Raw genomic sequence first — 19,701 nt, forward strand, 5'->3', positions numbered from 1 at the left:
AAGCAGGCTCTCCGCTGAGCAGGAAGCCCGACGTGGGGCTCGATCCCAGGACTCTGGGATCAGGACCTGAGCTGAAAGCAGCCGATTAACCAACAGAGCCACCCAGGCGCCCCAGTGTAAAGCATTTAGAGTATTAACTCAAACATGATAAGCTATCAAAAAATACTGGCTGCTATTACAGGCATGCCTCATTTCATTGATTTGCTTCATTGCACTTTGCAGATAATTGAATTTTTTTACAAAGTGAAGGTTTGTGGCAACTGGCATTAAGCAAGTCTATTGGTGTCATTTTCCCAACAGCATTTGCTCACTTTGTGTCATATTTTGAGAATTCTTCCAATATTTCAAACGTTTTCATGATTGTATTTGTTATGATGATCTACGATGACTGATTATGACTCATGGAAAGCTCAAATAATGGTTAGCATTTTTTAGCTCTGAAGTTTTAAAAATTAAGGTATGTATTTTAGACATACCATTGCACACTTAACAGACTACAGTATAAACATAACTTTTATATGTACTTTTATATCATTTGACTTGCTTTATTCCAATATTTGCTTTATTGTGGTGGTCTGGAACTAAACTCACAACTCCAAGGTATAACTGTGTCAATATTTCTTAAACAGGATGAGCTGTTTTTATGTAAATGGAACTAAAGTTAAAAAGTATTCATAGATGACTATGAAAATATAATTTATTCCATCTTTCCCAATTTAGAAAGTGTATCATCTATATATTGGGTTCAATGTGCTCGGCACAGGGAATATAAGGGTGAGCACTGTCTAAGGAGTTTATAATGTAGTGACTTTGCTGTAATCTCATTAACAATTTCATACTTCGGTATCATTACCTGCTTTAACTTAAAACTCGAGGTTTTTTTCTTTTCCAGGAGTCTTACAGAGAGATGACATAATGAAATTCCACGGTATTCATTTACTCACCTAGCCACTGACATTCAAACAAATTCAAGTCTCTCACCCTGAAAACAATGACAACACCTTCCCTTTCCTCCACTTCCCTCTCCAGTTACCACTTTTTTCCCCTCTCTCACAGTTAAACTTTTTTTTTTTTTAAAGGTTTTATTTATTTATTTGACAGAGAGACACAGCGAGAGAGGGAACACAAGCAGGGGGAGTGGGAGAGGGAGAAGCAGGTTTCCTGCTGAGCAGGGAGCCCGATGCGGGGCTCGATCCCAGGACCCTGGGATCATGACCTGCGCCGAAGGCAGACACTTAACGACTGAGCCACCCACGTGCCCCATCACAGCTAAACTTCTCAAGAGCTTGATGTACTATTTCTCCTCTTCTACTCACTTCTAATCTTTGACTTGCATCTACCAAAATAGCACCAATGCTCCAAGGACCCTTTTCCCAAGGTATGCCTGTATTAAGCTGTTAGGTCCTTCACTGTCTTTGGAATACTGTGGAATGGGATTGAACCCAGAGCCTACATTCATAACCTTTATGTTATAGTTCCTCAAGTCATTCTGTCAGCTGATCCAATTTTTTTTTTAAACTAATTTATTTATTTGAGGGGGGAGGGGCAGAGGAAGAGGGAGAGGAATTCCCAGCAGGGTTTGGTCCCAGGACCCTGAGATCACGACCTGAGCCAAAACCAAGAGTCAAATGGTAAACCGATTGTGCCACCCAGGCACTCCTCAGCTGATCCAATTTGTATAAAAATATATAAAAAGATGGTGTTAAATTCTTCTTTTAATGTTAAAATTTTAACAAAGATTTATTCTCCTCTGTAATTAACTTTTTAAAGAATTTTATTGTTATGTTAATCACCATACATTACATCATTAGTTTCTGATGCAGTGTTCCATGATTCATTGTTTGTGCATAACACCCAGTGCTCCATTCAATACGTGCCCTCTTTAATACCCATCACCAGGCTAACCCATCCCCCCAACTCCTCTCACCTCTAGAACCCTCAGTTTGTTTCTCAGAATCCATAGTCTCTCATGGTTCATCTCCCCCTCTTCATTTTTCCCTTCCTATTTTTTTTTTTAACCTATATTATTTGTTTCAGAGGTACAGGTCTGTGATTCATCAGTCTTACACAATTCACAGCGCTCACCATGGCACATACCCTCCCCAATGTCTATCACCCAGCCACCCTATCCCTCCCACCCCCGACCACTCCAGCAACTGTAATTCTCCTTTTTGATGGGGTCTTTGTCTGGTTTGGGATCAAGATAATGGTGGCCTCATAAAGTGAGTTTGGAAGTTTTCCTTCCATTTCTATTTTTTGGAACAGTTTCAGAAGAATAGGTATTCTTCTTTAAATGTTTGGTAGAATTCCCCTGGGAAGCCATCTGGCCCTGGGCTTTTGTTGGGAGATTTTTGATGATTGCTTCAATTTCCTTAGTGGTTATAGGTCTGTTCAGGTTTTCTATTTCTTCCTGGTTCAGTTTTGGTAGTTGATACATCTCTGGGAATGCATCCATTTCTTCCAGGTTGTCTAATTTGCTGGCATATAGTTGCTCATAATATGTTCTTATAATTGTTTGTATTTCTTTGGTGTTGGTTGTGATCTCTCCTCTTTAATTCATGATTTTATTTATTTGGGTCCTTTCTCTTTTCTTTTTGGTAAGTCTAGCCAGGGGTTTATCAATCTTGTTAATTCTTTCAAAGAACCAGCTCCTAGTTTCATTGATCTGTTCTACTGTTCTTTTGGTTTCTATTTCATTGATTTCTGCTCTGATCTTTATTATTTCTCTTCTCCTGCTGGGTTTAGACTTTATTTGCTGTTCTTTCTCCAGCTCCTTTAGGTGTAGGGTTAGGTTGTGTACTTGAGACCTTTCTTGTTTCTTGAGAAAGGCTTGTATTGCTATATACTTTCCTCTTAGGACCGCCTTTGCTCTATCCCAAAGATTTTGAACAGTTGTGTTTTCATTTTCATTTGTTTCCATGAATTTTTTAAATTCTTCTTTAATTTCCTGGTTGACCCTTTCATTCTTTAGTAGGATGCTCTTTAGCCTCCATGTATTTGAGTTCTTTCCGACTTTCCTCTTGTGATTGAGTTCTAGTTTCAAAGCATTGTGGTCCGAAAATATGCAGGGAATGATCCCAATCTTTTGGTACCGGTTGAGACCTGATTTGTGACCTAGGATGTGTTCTATTCTGAAGAATATTCCATGGGGACTAGAGAAGAATGTGTATTCCGTTGCTTTGGGATGGAATGTTCTGAATATATCTGTGAAGTCCATTTGGTCCAGTGTGTCATTTAAAGTCTTTATTTCCTTGTTGATCTTTAGCTTAGATGATCTGTCCATTTCAGTGAGTGGGGTGTTAAAGTCCCCCACTATTATTGTATTGTTGTCAATGTGTTTCTTTGCTTTTGTTATTAATTGCCTTATATAATTGGCTGCTCCCATGTTAGGGGCATAGATATTTACAACTGTTAGATCTTCTTGTTGGATAGACCCTTTAAGTCGGATATAGTGTCCTTCCTTATCTCTTATTACCATCTTTGGTTTAAAATCTAATTTGTCTGATATAAGGATTGCCACCCCAGCTTTCTTTTGGTGTCCATTAGCATGGTAAATGGTTTTCCAACCCCTCACTTTCAATCTGGGGGTGTCTTTGGGTCTAAAATGAGTCTCTTGCAGACAGCATATCGATGAGTCTTGTTTTTTAATCCAATCTGATAGCCTGTGTCTTTTGATTGGGGCATTTAGCCCATTTCCATTCAGGGTGACTACTGAAAGATACGAATTTAGTGCCATTGTATTGCCTGTAAGGTGACTGTTACTGTATATTGTCTGTGTTCCTTTCTGGTCTGTGTTGCTTTTAGGCTCTCTCTTTGCTTAGAGGACCCCTTTCAATACTTCTTGTAGGGCTGGTTTTGTGTTTGCAAATTCCTTTAGTTTTTGTTTGTCCTGGAAGCTTTTTCTCTCTCCTTCTATTTTCAATGACAGCCTAGCTGGATACAGCATTTATGGCTGCATATTTTTCTCATTTAGTGCTCTGAATATATCATGCCAGTCCCTTCTGGCCTGCCAGGTCTCTAGATAGGTCTGTTGCCAGTCTAATGTTTCTACCACTGTAGGTTACAGACCTCTTGTCCCAAGCTGCTTTCAGGATTTTCTCTGTCTCTGAGACTTGTAAGTTTTACTATTAGATGTTGGGGTGTTGACCTATTTTCATTGATTTTTGAGGGGGGTTCTCAGTGCCTGCTGGATTTTGATGCCTGTTTCCTTCCCCAAATTAGGGAAGTTCTCTGCTATAATTTGCTCCAATATACCTTCTGCCCCCCTCTCTCTTTCTTCTTCTGGGATCCCAATTATTCAAATATTGTTTCATCTTACGGTATCACTTATCTCTCGAATTCTGCCCTCGTGATCCAGTAGTTGTTTATCTCTTTTTCTCAGCTTCTTTATTCTCCAGCATTTGGTCTTCTTCTATATCACCGATTCTCTCTTCTGCCTCATTTATCATAGCAGTTACAGCCTCCATTTTTTATTGCACCTCATTATAGCCTTTTTGATTTTGACTTGGTTAGATTTTAGTTCTTTTATTTCTCCAGAAAGGGTTTCTCTAATAACTTCCATGCTTTTTTCAAGCCCAGCTAGTATCTTTAAAGTGATGATTCTGAACTCTAGATCCGACATCGTACTAATGTACGTATTGAGTAGGTCCCTGGCAGTCGGTACTACCTCTTGTTCTTTTGTTGAGGTGAGTTTTTCTGTCTTGTCATTTTGTCTAGAGGAGAATAGATGAATGAGAGAACAAAATACTAACAGGGTAACAAGAGCCCAGGGCCAGATGGCTTCCCAGGGGAATTCTACCAAACATTTAAAGAAGAATTAATACCTATTCTTCTGAAACTGTTCCAGAAAATAGAAATGGAAGGAAAACTTCCAAACTCATTTTATGAGACCAGCACTACCTTGATCCCAAAACCAGACAAAGACCCCAACAAAAAGGAGAACTACAGACCAATATCCTTGATGAACATGGATGCAAAAATTCTCACCAAAATACTAGCCAATAGGATCCAACAGTACATTAAAAGGATTACTCACCATGACCAAGTGGGATTTATTCTTGGGCTGCAAGGTTGGTTCAACATCCGCAAATCAATCAGTGTGATACAATACATTAATAAAAGAACGAACAAGAACCATCTGATCCTTTCAATAGATGCAGAAAAAGCATTTGACAAAGTACAGCATCCTTTCTTGATTAAAACCCTTCAGAGTGTGGGGATAGATGGTACATACCTCAATATCATTAAAACCATCTATGAAAAACCCACAGCGAAGATCATTCTCAATGGGGAAAAACTGAAAGCTTTCCCCTAAGGTCGGGAACATGGCAGGGATGTCCACTATCAGCACTGCTATTCAACATAGTATTAGAAGTCCTAGCCACAGCGATCAGACAACAAAAAGAAATAAAAGGCATCCAAATCGTTAAAGAAGAAGTCAAACTCTCACTCTTTGCAGATGATATGATACTTTATGTGGAAAACCCAAAAGACTCCACCCCAAAACTGCTAGAACTCTTACAAGAATTCAGTAAAGTGGCAGGATATAAAATCAATGCACAGAACTCATTTGCATTTATATACACCAACAAGACAGAAGAAAGAGAAATGAAGGAGTCGATCCCATTTACAATTGCACCCAAAACCATAAGATACCTAGGAATAAATCAAAGAGGCAAAGAATCTGTACTCAGGAAACTATAAAATACTCATGAAAGAAATTGAGGAAGACACAAAGAAATGGAAAAACGTTCCATGCTCATGGATTGGAAGAACAAATATTGTGAAGATGTCAATGCTACCTAGAGCAATCTACACATTCAATGCAATCCCCATCAAAATACCATCCACTTTTTTCAAAGAAATGGAACAAATAATCCTAAAATTTGTATGGAACCAGAAAAGACCCCAAATAGCCAGAGGAATGTTGAAAAAGAAAAGCAAAGCTGGCGGCATCACAATTCCGGACTTCAAGCTCTATTACAAAGCTGTCATCATCAAGACAGTATGGTACTGGCACAAACACAGACACATAGATCAGTGGAACAGAATAGAGAGCCCAGAAATAGACCCTCAACTCTATGGTCAACTAATCTTTGACAAAGGAGGAAAGAATGTCCAATGGAAAAAAGATGGTCTCTTCAACAAATGGTGTTGGGAAAATTGGACAGCCACACGCAGAAGAATGAAACTGGGCCATTTCCTTCACCACACACAAAAATAGACTCCAAATGGTTAAAGACCTAAATGTGAGACAGGAGTCCATCAAAATCCTAAAGGAGGCAACAACCTCTTCGACCTCAGCCGCAGCAACTTCTTCCTAGAAACATCGCCAAAGGCAAGGGAAGCAAGGGCAAGAATGAACTCTTGGGACTTTATCAAGATAAAAAGCTTTTGCACAGCAAAAGAAAGTCAACAAAACCAAAAGACAACTGACAGAATGGGAGAAGATATTTGCAAATGACATATCAGATAAAGGGCTAGCATCCAAAATCTATAAAGAACTTATCAAACTCAACACCCAAAGAACAAAGAATCCAATCAAGAAATGGGCAGAAGACATGAACAGACATTTTTCCAAAGAAGACATCCAAATGGCCAAGAGACACACGAAAAAGTGCTCAACATCACTCAGCATCAGAGAAATCCAAATCAAAACCTCAATGAGATACCACCTCACACCAGTCAGAATGGCTAAAATTAACAAGTCAGGAAACGACAGATGTTGGCAGGGATGCTGAGAAAGGGAACCCTCCTACACTGTTGGGAATGCAAGCTGGTGCAACCACTCTGGAAAACATTACGGAGATTCTTCAAAAAGTTGAATAGAGCTACCATACGATCCAGCAATTGCACTACTGGGTATTTACCCCAAAGATACAAATGTAGGGATCCAAAGGGGTACGTACACCCCGATGTTTATAGCAGCAATGTCCACAATAGCCAAACTGTGGAAAGAGCCAAGATATCCATCGACAGATGAATGGATAAAGAAGATGTGTTTTATATATATATAATGGAATATTATGCAGCCATCAAAAGGAATGAGATCTTGCCATTTGCAACAACGTGGATGGAACTGGAGGGTGTTATGCTGAGCGAAATAAGTCATTCAGAGAAAGACATGTATCATATGACCTCACTGATATGAGGAATTCTTAATCTCGGGAAACAAACTGAGGGTTGTTGGAGTTGGGTGTGGGATGGGAGGGATGGGGTGGCTGGGTGATAGACACTGGGGAGGGTATGTGCTATGGTGAGCACTGTGAACTGTGCAAGACTGATGAATCACAGATCTGTACCTCTGAAATAAATAATGCAATATATGTTAAGGAAAAAAAAAAAGAAGATAGCAGGAGGAAAATGAAGGGGGGGAATTGGAGGGGGAGATGAACCATGAGAGATGATGGACTCTGAAAAACAAACTAAGGGTTCTAGAGGGGAGGGGGGTGGGGGGATGGGTTAGCCTGGTGATGGGTATTAAAGAGGGCACGTTCTGCATGGAGCACTGGGTGTTATGCACAAACAATGAATCATGGAACACTACATCAAAAACTAATGATGTAATGTATGGCGATTAACATAACAATAAATTTTTTTTTTAAAAAAAGTACACCTTTGATCCTGTAAAACCTACATATCTTTGTTTTTTCGATAAATTTCCATGCCTAAACAAGAATATTAGTATGTCCTTCTTTGGTGAACCTGACTTTTCTTGTCACTAATCTGAATTATGAGCCCCAGGGATGATACAGATAAAACAGTATGTTATATCTTCAGCCCAGACCACTGTGTACAGTAACATGCCTTTTGGACATACTAAAAATACAGTAGCAACAATTCTTCCCCTATATTCCAAGACGTAATTTTTTTTTTCCACCCACCCCCTGCAATTTTTCTTTAAAAAAGTCCCTTAACAAGCTAGAGAATTTAACTATCCATGGTGCTACTTTTCCAATTTTTACCAACATTTAATCTTCTTTTTCTAATGTAGCACATTTTACACATGAACTTAGAATTTTCTAATACTCACAAATTTAATAATAATCACAATTTAGTTCTCACCAGGTTGTTGTGAGAATCAAATGAGATAATGCATATAAAAATTTTCTGATTTAATTTTGATTTGTAAGTTTTATAATTATAGAATTAAAGGACTTGAATTTTAAAAATTCTGCTATGCTATGCCACAACAGACAAAAAAATAAAATAAAAAATTATTATTTATGCCCAGGTTATACAATTCTGCAAATTATAATGATATTGAGTAATATTTTAGTAGTTCTACTATTTGATAAATTATTTTTGTAACACTATTTATGAACTACAGAAACATACTCCCCAAAAGCATTTAAAGTATTTCAACATGTTTATTTTTAATATAACTTACTTTTTATTTTTACAAGCTAAGCATATACAACATAAAAAGTTATTTGAAAATGTTTGTTTATATGACAGAGCCTACAAATTTTACTGGACTATGAAGTATACTATAGTATGATCAACATGAAATCTTACTATGACATTCATTTAGCCAAAAACACTAATTTGAGAATCACGAATCAGCTCTCATTTCTAGGAGTGAAAGCATCACCTTAAAGCCAGGCATGGCCAACTATGATTTTTCTGCTAAGAATGGTTTTTGGATTTTATTAAAGTGGGAAAAGAAGGAAAAGGAGAACGTTGAAAAAGAAAGAAGCAGCTGCAGCAGTAGCAGCAGCAACAGATCATATTTGGTTTGCTAAAATATTTTATTATCTGGCCCTTTCTAGACAACAGTTTGCAACCCTTGCCTTATAGTAATCAACCAGGAATCACTTACCTGTCCAAGTATTTGTGAAAAGGAAGTCTTAACTGTGACCTAGTTTAAAATAATCATTTAAAAAAGGTTATTTTTCCTAAAGCCTTCTAGTTCACATTTTATTAAACTGAGCATTTCACATCTCTAAGCATAATCATTAATTTTTTAATAATGATCAACCTAAACACATTTATGGTCTTGTAAGAATCTTCCGAACCACAAATTTTAATTTGTATTAAGTGTAGTTTTATTGTTCAGCATATTTTCCTGGATTCTAATTCTTTGACAACTGGATGAATGGTACATATGATAACCCTTTACTAACTAGAATATTTGATTAACCAGAATATCTTAGTACCAGGTCGTGCAAGCTAAAGAAATTGACTGAATGACTTGAATTCAGAAGCTACACATACGTTTGCTGAACAATTAAACACAAATTAACCTATGTATATAACCAGTATTTTAAAATCTCAAACCTACAACTGTATAGCACTAAGTATAGTTAAGCTAAGGCACTTCTGAGTAAATTTCATAAAAACAAGTGTCATAGAATAAAAGACCAGGAACAGAGCATATTTGGTAAAATTTAAGCCGAAACAGTATTTTAAAAAGAAATTCATCATTATCTCTATTATAAATACACTTTTTTATATTAGGAAGTCTGGGAAAAGGAAATATGTATTTCATACGGAAATTATAAAATGATTATTCAAAATACTTACTTTTTAAAAATGTAAAGTACTTATAAAAACATGGACATTTGTGAGTGTGTGCAGTATTTGGAGCCAAAGTATTAATGCAATTCTTGCTATCACTATTAGACACATGTTAAAAACCATTACAGCCCTACAAAGTCCTTCAGTATTAGAAACAGAAAGCAAGATATCAAAGCATTAATGAATACTATGAAATCCAAAATAACTCATAATTTAGGTCCAACTGAAACTTGTTGCTAACAAACAGTCTGACCTACCAATTCTAATCCACCCCAAGAAAGTTCTAATGAAGAATCCAAATATTTAAGGTTGTTTTAAAGGAACTGAATAGAAAGAAGATATTTCACATAAACCAGAAATCGCCATTAAAATATATAATCCCTTAAACCTGGAATTCTTAGAACATGGGATGATATAGAGGGACACCTGTAGTTCATGAATCCATAAGAGTAAATGTTCCTCAAGTCTATTTCCCTTCTCTTGGAGCAGAGAGGTACTGTGATTGTAAAACAAACACAGCAGGTGTACTACACTGCACATATTAATGACTAACAGAGATTTAAAAAGCTAGTGAAAAGGAAAGAAGATTCTAACACTTATCCAGTGGAGCTGGAAACCAATATAAATCATGTTAATTATTGCAGTAAAGCCATGTCAGCTGATTTCATGATGTTCTTCAATTTATAGAGAATTTTGGACTTTGAGCTTCCAAACTTAGAAAGTTAATCTATAGTCTCAATTTTCATTTTCTATACTTATTAAGACATATAAGGAAATACTGAGGTGGTGCTAAGAGGCAAAATGGAGAATGTTTAAAGCATCATAAATGTCTATTTCATATATTTATTGGCTTCCACATTACCATATATCTAAGGCTAATATAAAAATACATTTCCTGTGTATTCTATAACTAAATCTTAAAAGTTAAGCAAACATGCAACTTACTTCATACTGACAGTCTGAAGATGTATACATTTTTAATAATGCTACATGGCTGTCATTTTCTGGTTGAGCAATATGGAGTTTCAGAGAAATTTCTGTGGAAGATGGTACCCTGAAAAGAAAACTTAAATATTAATTCTCAAATACAAACTGCTGTTAAATAACCAACTCTAAGTCAATCCTCGCGCAACACAATGAAATAATGGAGAGGAAGACAGATGTCAGAGACGTTATTACAGATGGACACTTTTTCAATTGTATCACAGTTGTTTGAATGCTCCTTCATCTAGGACAGGCGTTGGAGGACAGTCGAGGAAGGGGTTGATGGTCCAAGCAAGTAAAGTTTAAATTCTAGATCATTTAGATAAAAATACTACATTGTCTTATAATATTATCTTATGAGCACAATGCTACCTAAAGGATAGTTACATTTTATTAAGAGGCACTTAAATAGTTTCATTAAAATTTCACTTAAATAAACTAAGCAGAATATGTATTACTCAAAATGACCAAAGTTTAAGATAAATTCTTCCATATACTTACTGTGCAATAGTTAAGGAATCTTCATAAGACCAAGGAATATGAAGTTTATAAATACTAGTTATTTCTTCTGTGGAAACATAAAGGAAATATGTGTTATTAACCTTATGTAACCTTAACCTTATGTGTTACATAAGCTACTATAATACCTAACTACAGAGTTAACCATTTCATAAAAAATAACCAGTAAGACTTAGATCCCATAAAAAATTAGAGAATTATTAAATAATAATGTTTAATTAGACTTACAAAAGATATTGCAGCATATGGAAAGTAACAAGAAACTGGTAAAACAGCTAAATCTGAATTACTACTATAATGAGATAGAAAAATATAGTATTTTTAAAATGTGGATATTTAAACTGATACAGCTGAAGATACTTAGTGTTAAAAAGGGTCTATGTTAAAACTCTTGGAAATATAGACAGCTTTTCTACTATAATTTTAATTCACATAAAATAAATAAGTATTATAGAAAATTCAAGTGAAGAGCTATTGTTTCTTCAAATGACAATACTATTCTTCTCAGAAAATACACTTACCTTTGACTCCTGAGCACTTGCTTACTACGTTGATTTTAAAAGCCTGGTATATCTAATAAGAGTTCGACCACAAAAAAAAAAAAAAAACAAACAAACAAAAGTTTATTTGTTTGCTTAACTAAACAGTGAAGTAAAATCAAATCCTTGCTATAATCAGGATAATTACCTGTCCGAAGTTTAGAAGTTCTATATTATAAAACAGGCCACTTGTATTTAATATCACTTTCCTTGAAGACAGTCCTGTTGAATTGAAAGTACTGTATTACTTAGAATTAAACAGTTTTTTAAAAAGTACTGATTGTTTAACAATGTTTAACTAATGCTAATACATTTTTAATATTAAAAAAGAGTTTATAGGTTTTCGTTTCTGGCATGGAGGAGTGAACTCCTAAAAATCCTATCCTCTTTCAATAAACTCTGGACAATATTTATAATGTATGTATTTTAAAAAGTTAAGTACATATTTTCAATTTCAAACAGGTATGCTTTCTTGGTAGATCTTTCATTTTATAAGTGCTATCTTTAATGAGATGGGTGATTCAGACTTGTCATTTCTGTATTGTTCTGAGTATCCTTTTTTTTTTTAAGATTTTATTTATTTGAGAGAGAGAGAATGAGAGAGAGAGAGCACATGAAAGGGGGGAGGGTCAGAGGGAGAAGCAGGCTTCCCGCAGAGCAGGGAGCCCGATGCAGGACTCAGTCCAGGGATTCCAGGATCATGACCTGAGCTGAAGGCAGTCGCTTTACCAAATAAGCCACCCAGGTGCCCCTCTGAGTATCCTTCTTACCCGCTGGCCAAAAAAGGTGGATGAGGGATAAAAATCTAAAAGTTTCCGCTCTCAAGTAATAGATTCTTTTCACAAATGGAATTTAAAAAAATATATTTTAAGGATAGGCCATGTCAACAGGGCAAGGAGCCAATCTAAAATGAGCTCCCAATATCCAAAGCTGGAACAACTTAAGAAAAAAAAATGTAATGATAGTATTAAATTATAATCCAATGAATAAAATAAATACCCATGAGTCATACTGACATAAATAAAAATTGAGTAAGTAAATAAATGGAGAAGGGACAACCTTCCTTTCATAAGAATTCCAATAAATATAGAATACCAGTAATAACTGCCTCAAACTAGAGGAACCAATGGATACTAAAATTAGTGGGTTATTTTGAAGATAAAAGCATACTTAAACATTCTCAAAGTAACTCCCCTAAGACATTTATTAAATACAAAAAGGAAACAAATAAATTTACAGTGGAGAAACCTGGCAGACACTACCTTAACCAAGTAATCAAGGTTAACATTGCTAGTAATTAGACAAAGTGATATCACGTGTCCAACCATAGGATACAATGAGAAGCACACATAACTCCGGTGATATTCTTGCTAAAAATGTACAACCTTAATCTAATCGTAAGAAAGCATTAGACAAATCCAAGTATTTGATATTCTACAAAATAACAAAGTACTTTTCAAAAGATGTCAAAGTCATGAAAGACAAGGAAAAACTGAGGAACTATCAATGATTAGAGGAGGTGAACAGGACATGACAACTGAATGCAATGTGAGAATCTGGAGAACACTGATGGAAAAACAGTGAAGTAAAATCAAATCTGACTACAGCACACATATTAGGAATAAAAGGAAGATGAAAACCAAATAAAGCCTGTAATTTAGTTAATAGTGTTGTATGAATAATAATTTCTTAGTTTTGACAACTGCATTGTTTGTTAAGGTGAGTGAAGGATATAGAACCCTGTGCTCTTTCTGTAACTGTTCTGAATGCTCAAAATTACTTCAAAATAAAATTTAAAGGCATATTTAGTTACATGTATTTTACCACAATAAAAAAAATGGGAAAAATATTTAGAGAAATCTTGAAACTTCCATAGGGCAGACAGCAATTTATACCTTATAATAAACATTTTATTAAAAGTGCCAACATGTAGTATAAATTCATGGAAGACACACACACACACACACACACACACAATTACTTGCACATGTATATGACCAGGGAGAAAGTTAAAGTTCACTTCTCAGAAGATGACCTCTGGCCTAGTATAACAATCAAACCATTGAACCACATTATATGGTTATCCTAAGAACTATACTTGAAATACAATATTTAATGTTACAGGCTCTCCATTATTGCAACTGACTGGCAAAATAAATAAGCATTCTGTTAAAAATAAAAGCAATTCTTGGGATGTGTGGGTGGCTCAATCGGTTGACAGTATGGCTGTTGATCTTAGCTCAGGTCTTGATTTCGGGGTCCTGAGTTCAAGCCCTGTTCTGGGCTCCATGCTGGGCATGAAGCCTACTTAAAAAAAAAAAAAAAAGGAATTCTTAAGACTTCCAAAATCAAAGTACTTACCAAAGGAAAAAAGATGAGTTACAGGAAGCTGAATGGACCTTGTCTCTTTTTTAAAGAATTCACAATCTACAACAAACTAAAATATAAAGCATTGATTTTTAGGAAAAAACAATTACATTTATAATAAAATATCTTCACTTCATGTTTAAGTGGAAAATAGAAGTCTATAAATAAACTTCAGCTTTGTAGAAGTTATTACCTATCACATTCTCACTCTGGCTATATTTAGATGGCAACAATTACTCAAAGAGAGATCCTAAGCCAAGAAAATTTGATGAACAAGCTTAACTTAATAAATTATTGGAGGACCATTTTTACAACAGCTGATGTATAATCCAGTTTCCTTCCAGTTAGTTTTTAGGTGTTTATAGAAGAGGGACCATAAAGGATGGATCAAAGCATTAAGAATCAAGGTTAACTCAAGATTAATCAAAGATTTAGATAAAAATCTCTCAATATTTCCACAGTCAAAAAGAAATATGATTTTGCTACATTTACTTTTTAAAAATCCCATATTAATTATGTATCTCCAACACTCTAATTAGACTACAAAAGACTTGGAGATGGACATACTGCTATTCATCTACAGATGGCTAAAGTTATTTGTATAAGATTATTTCAAGCTAAACAGTGATTAAATGGAAAAAAAGGTTTACTATGTATGAAGCAAGAAAATGAAATGCTATCTCAAAAAAAGTAAAACTAAAATGTGACATCTGCATAATTACAATGTTTTGTAATGACATTTCTTATGTAATAACATTTCTACAATGGCATAAGGAACTTTGCCCTAAGCTGTCTGCAATAAGAATGGTTTCATTAAAATAATCTCCATAAGGAAACCAAATTACTTTGATCTATAGGAGCTGAAGAACAAATTAATCTGATGCCTAATTGTAGCTAGCAAGTAGTTTGCTATCTATAGGAAGGAGAAAGCCAGTGAGGTCTATCCTAGGCTTTTCCAATAAGTACACCTTGGATTGTGCTTGAAGCAAGGTTATTTTGTTTGCCTCTTGGGTGGATTTTTTTATTATTTCTGAAAGTCAAAAATAGATGGGGGAAAAGGCTATCTGACTACAGCACACATATTAGGAATAAAAGGAAAAACTTGTTAAGGGGCTTTGCTTTTCTTCCCCTTCTTTACTTATAAGGCCAACAATACCATCAGACATTTTCCTTATAGAAAACAGCTGTTACAAGGTCAGAACAATCATCTACTGAACAAGATTATTCATTATATTTTTACAAAGCACTTTTGGGTGAGACATTGCCTGAGACAGAGAATCAATTTTAAATCACTTTAAAATAATATAATTTAAAATAATATAATTTTTATTATTGCTTTGATTTTATTACAGCTATAATAATAAAAATTTATTTTTATTAATGCTTTTTTTAATAAAAATTTTTATTATTGCTTTCCCTTTATGGAATAAACCCATACCCAAGAAAAGAATTCGAGAGTCTCTTTCTAAAGGAATTATTTTGTTTTCTGTCATCAAAAAATGCAAGTAATTCCATATTTGCATTTTGAAAACTCTATTATCAGTTGACTGCAAAAAATTTTCAAGCTGTCTATTTAAATATATGTATCCTGATGATGGGTTATAACAGATATGCAGAAATTATAAAAGGCCTAAATTAACATCCTTGTGAGACTGGGTGTGCAACAGTAGAGTCAGCAAGTGTTAGTTTCCAAAGAGCATTAAGACATATTAAATATTCATTAGGTTGCTAAGGCTGGCTATTTGTGAAAGGCTCATTAATTTCTTGGAATAACCAGACAGGGCCTTTCCAAGTTTGGGAAAGATGTTTAAATTCATTCAAAGCCAACTTACCTGACAGAAAAACCCCTAAAGAGAGCTTTTAGAATTGAAGATGCTGAATTACCTCTCACTTGTGCTAAGCAAAACAAAACAATGAATTCATTATAAGGTACTTGTGAGACTCAGTCTTTGAGTTAACTCCCAACTAAATCCCCCTATTCCTTTATCTTTAAAATTTTCCTAATGATTTTGGCCGCAAATCTCAACAATTTTCTCACTAAAGAACTATTTTTTTGAGCGCTTATACGGTAGTGAGTTGCTAAAGGATGAGGATGCAAAGTATAATAAAATCTATCTGGTCTTACTCCCAAAGAATTCACAATACGGTGATGATAATAGAGAGATAAACAAATAAATTATAATTCAGCATCATTCCTCGGAGAAGTTATAAACAAAGTGCCATGGAAGTAAGAAATTATCTGGATGAGTCATGAAAAGTAAAATAGGAACACTTAGGATAGATACTGAAGGATAAGCTTGTTGGGTGAAATGTGGAATGGGAAATAGAGGGTCTTTTACTTCTATCTTCTTGCTTCCCCCTCCCCCAACTTCTCTCAAAAATTACCATCCTTTTATTTCTACTCCCACTTCCCTAGTTCAAGCCCTCATAACCCATTATACAGCAGCTCGTCTCTGTTTCTAATCCATGCACACCATAAATAGATTCATCTTCCAAAATGGCTCTGATCCCATTTCTACTAACAGTGAAAATCTTTCAGCTGCCTACTAACTCCTGAATTCTATGAAGTCCTGAATCTTCCAATCGAGGTCCTCTAGAGTATGGCCATGAACTACTTTCCCAGACTTTTCTTCCACTACCATCCTACCCATGTGGTCATCTTTTCAAAATTACTATTTACTTATTTACTGTTTCCAAACATATCTCACATTTTCACACTTTCATGCTTGGATCTCACGGTTTCTTTGTCTCAGTAGTGCTGCTCATTATAACTATCTGCAATGATATTACTACTGAGCATCTGGAATGTAGCCAGTATAACTAAGGAACTGAATTTTTAATTTTATTAATTTTAATTGCTTTTAATTTAAATAGCCACATGTGCCAGTAGCTCCTATATTGGACAGCATAGGTCTACAATGTTTCTGATACCCATAAAAACATTAACTATCCTTTAAGGAAATTTTAAACATCACCTCATAATAAAGCCTTTCCCCATTCCATCATTCAGAGATATCTCCCCTTCTTATACCTTTAATTTATTTGCTATATTCTGATTTGTATTATATTTTTGGGTACCTCTTTTATTCTCACTCTTCCTTCTGCTTCCAAATGTTTCTCTCCCCCTACCCAACAGTATGTAGTTTTTTGAGAATAGGATTCATGTCTCCCTCATTTGTGTGCCTCCTATAATTCCTGGCAGAGTCTTGCACATAAAAGGGTACTCAATAATGAATAGATTTTGAAAGACTAATATATAAAGTACGTTCCCACTTTGAACACAGAGACTTGGATTTATTCTGCTTAGTTCAAGTTAGAGTAGATGATCCTAATGATTTAACAGTCTTATTAGGTGGATCACCAAACTGGTCATTGTTTTAGATAAGCACTATGCCGAAGAATTCATCAAAAAATAACTTAAATATTTAGCATGAGTATCCACTAAACATTCTGATAACAACCTTAATCCATTTGTTACCTTACTTCCATGAATAGATGGTACATAAACAACAAGATGAGACAAAGATGGATAGTCTTGAAGTCTTAACGTCAGAGACTGGGGGGAAAAAAAAAGGACATAAAAAGCTGATTTTATTTCTGAGGGTATACAGAACTTAAAACATGTTAAAGGAAATTATAAACACATTTCTTTCTTAATTGGTTATAAAAAACTGATTTCAAACATTATATTCAGTACCTCATAAAACGCCCATGTTTACATTTTCAGGTCAATAATCCTGAAGTCAAATTCCTAATATTTTGTAAATATGGACTGCCAAAAATATTCCTTGAGCTGTATCCCCTCATGTAAAACAAATGACATTTAATATTAAATATAATTATTTTACATAATTATTTCCAGATTCGGTATCTTTTATAATTTGTCCATTTGTTTTTTATAACATTACAATAAAATTTCTACATTTATATTGGTAGCTAGCATATGACAAAGAGCATTCAATAGCTGATGAATGAATGAATGCTAAAAATAATGGAAGAGTTGCAACTTAATCTCAAATGATTCTGATCTAGCCCAAGCAGTAAACAGTTGCTGTCTAATGATATATATGAATATCATCCTCTGGAACTTATTCAGTAAATGACATGAAGACACAAGACTAATAATGCACCTTATCAAATGAAAATCTATTTTCAAAATTAAGACCAGATCCTATAGTCTATATTTTGAGGAATAAATAGATAAGAGACTGGTCTATTTAATGAAAAGCTACAGCACCAAATACAGTTTTTAAATCCAAGGTTTTTTCTGGAAGTAGATGTGGGGGTGGCAGTAGTTATATGTGGTAACAATTTGTATGTATTAAGAAATTTCTGCAGACAGTTAACTTTCTCTAACGTTCTTCAGAAGCACCTATTGGGCAAGTTGAACAGAGGTGCTAAAGCTAAAGAACTGAGAACAAGTGGCTAACAACCTGACCAGATTCACTTGTGTTTTTTTTTTTACAACTTCTTAGGCTTCACCTCGACTTACTTGCCAAAGTCTCAGCAACAGACTAATCTGTTCTAATGTCAATTAAAAGGCCTTAAAAGGGCCTCACAAATCACAGTGACAGGCAACTGAGACCAACCAAACAGATGGTAGACAGTATGAAAGATAATTAGAAAGAACCTTGGTTACTCTGTGTGGCTATCCACTCTACTAGCCTTTGTTATTTATTCTCAAGAATAGTTTTTTTCTCAAGAATTTTTTTGTAGGATCAGAATACTTTAAAAAGGTAACTGTCAAAAAAATTTCCTTATAAAGTTGCTATATAGTTATAATGTCAGTAGGAACTTGACAATACTATCATATTCATGAAATCGTTAGGTTGACAGGTAAGATTAATATGAAGTTTGGAAATTTTTCAGTGTTTTAAGGGTAAAATGCCCTTAATGCTGAAACAACATACACAGAAAATCAAATACCAGGTTTTGATGTGCAGAGCAAAGCTATGGTGCTAAAGTATGATTAAGGCAAAATGGCTACAAGGTAGTTTTCTCATACAAGTTAGTTATCTTTGGAAAGTTACCTTTTTTGTTTTCAACAATAAATCCATTTTGGCTTACCAAATTCTTGGCCTGCTGTGCTTTGGGTTTTTAGAAACTTCTTCATTGTACACATGACAGAAAAATTCCATATGACTGGTATTTAAAAACTGAATTTACAGGTGCTTTGCTGGAGTCTTCTATTTATTAACAGTTCAGTCAGCAGCAATGCTAAAAGTGATATGATTCTCATTTGACATTACTTTTGTTGAGATGATATGAATATAAAATTCATGAAATCTTTTCACTTTAATTTTTTCTTTCTCTTCAACTTGATGGCAAAATAACTTTGTGTCCTTTTTAGAAGTGGCTAACACATCTAATTTTGATTTTCATTAAAATGGAGTTTATTTATGTTTAATAATTATAATCCTCTTCAACTGAGAACACCTAAGATTGCAGAATATTGCAATCCTTATTTTCTAAACATCCTTCTCCCACTTTCCCTCTCTAAATTTCAGTAGGCTTTTAATGCTGTCTGGCAACCTCTTTCAGCATTCACTATAAAAAGAAAGCAGCAGCTGGAATGCCTGGATGGCTCAGTCAGTTGAGTGTCCAACTTTTGGTTTTGGCTCAGGTCATGATCTGAACATCCGACTTTTGGTTTTGGCTCAGGTCATGATTCCAAGGTCGTGAGATCGAGCCCCGTATTGGGCTCCCCACTCAGCGGGGACCCTGCTTGAGACTCTCTCTCCTCTGAAATAAATAAATCTTGAAAAGAGAAAAA

General features: G+C 34.9%; 1 protein-coding gene across 4 annotated transcripts in view; it reads right to left on the reverse strand.

The window, feature by feature from the left end:
• PGAP1 (post-GPI attachment to proteins inositol deacylase 1) overlaps window positions 1–19,701 on the reverse strand; it is a 74,810-nt gene that overhangs the window by 18,471 nt on the left and 36,638 nt on the right. For 3 of the 4 annotated variants that reach the window (XM_064586859.1, XM_064586857.1, XM_064586860.1), the window contains 7 exons: window positions 17,407–17,484; window positions 13,923–13,998; window positions 11,710–11,783; window positions 11,544–11,595; window positions 11,005–11,071; window positions 10,465–10,573; window positions 8,822–8,860 (listed from right to left, as the gene is read on the reverse strand). In XM_064586859.1, the coding sequence (XP_064442929.1) occupies window positions 8,822–8,860; window positions 10,465–10,573; window positions 11,005–11,071; window positions 11,544–11,595; window positions 11,710–11,783; window positions 13,923–13,998; window positions 17,407–17,484 (495 nt within the window). The remainder of the gene's footprint in view (window positions 1–8,821; window positions 8,861–10,464; window positions 10,574–11,004; window positions 11,072–11,543; window positions 11,596–11,709; window positions 11,784–13,922; window positions 13,999–17,406; window positions 17,485–19,701) is intronic. The other variant, XM_064586858.1, reaches the window with a different exon arrangement.

Source organism: Mirounga angustirostris, unplaced genomic scaffold (genome assembly GCF_029215605.1).
Source record: "Mirounga angustirostris isolate CCGP_5_RB_7025 unplaced genomic scaffold, mMirAng1.0.hap1 SCAF_3, whole genome shotgun sequence".
Classification (NCBI taxonomy): domain Eukaryota; kingdom Metazoa; phylum Chordata; class Mammalia; order Carnivora; family Phocidae; genus Mirounga; species Mirounga angustirostris.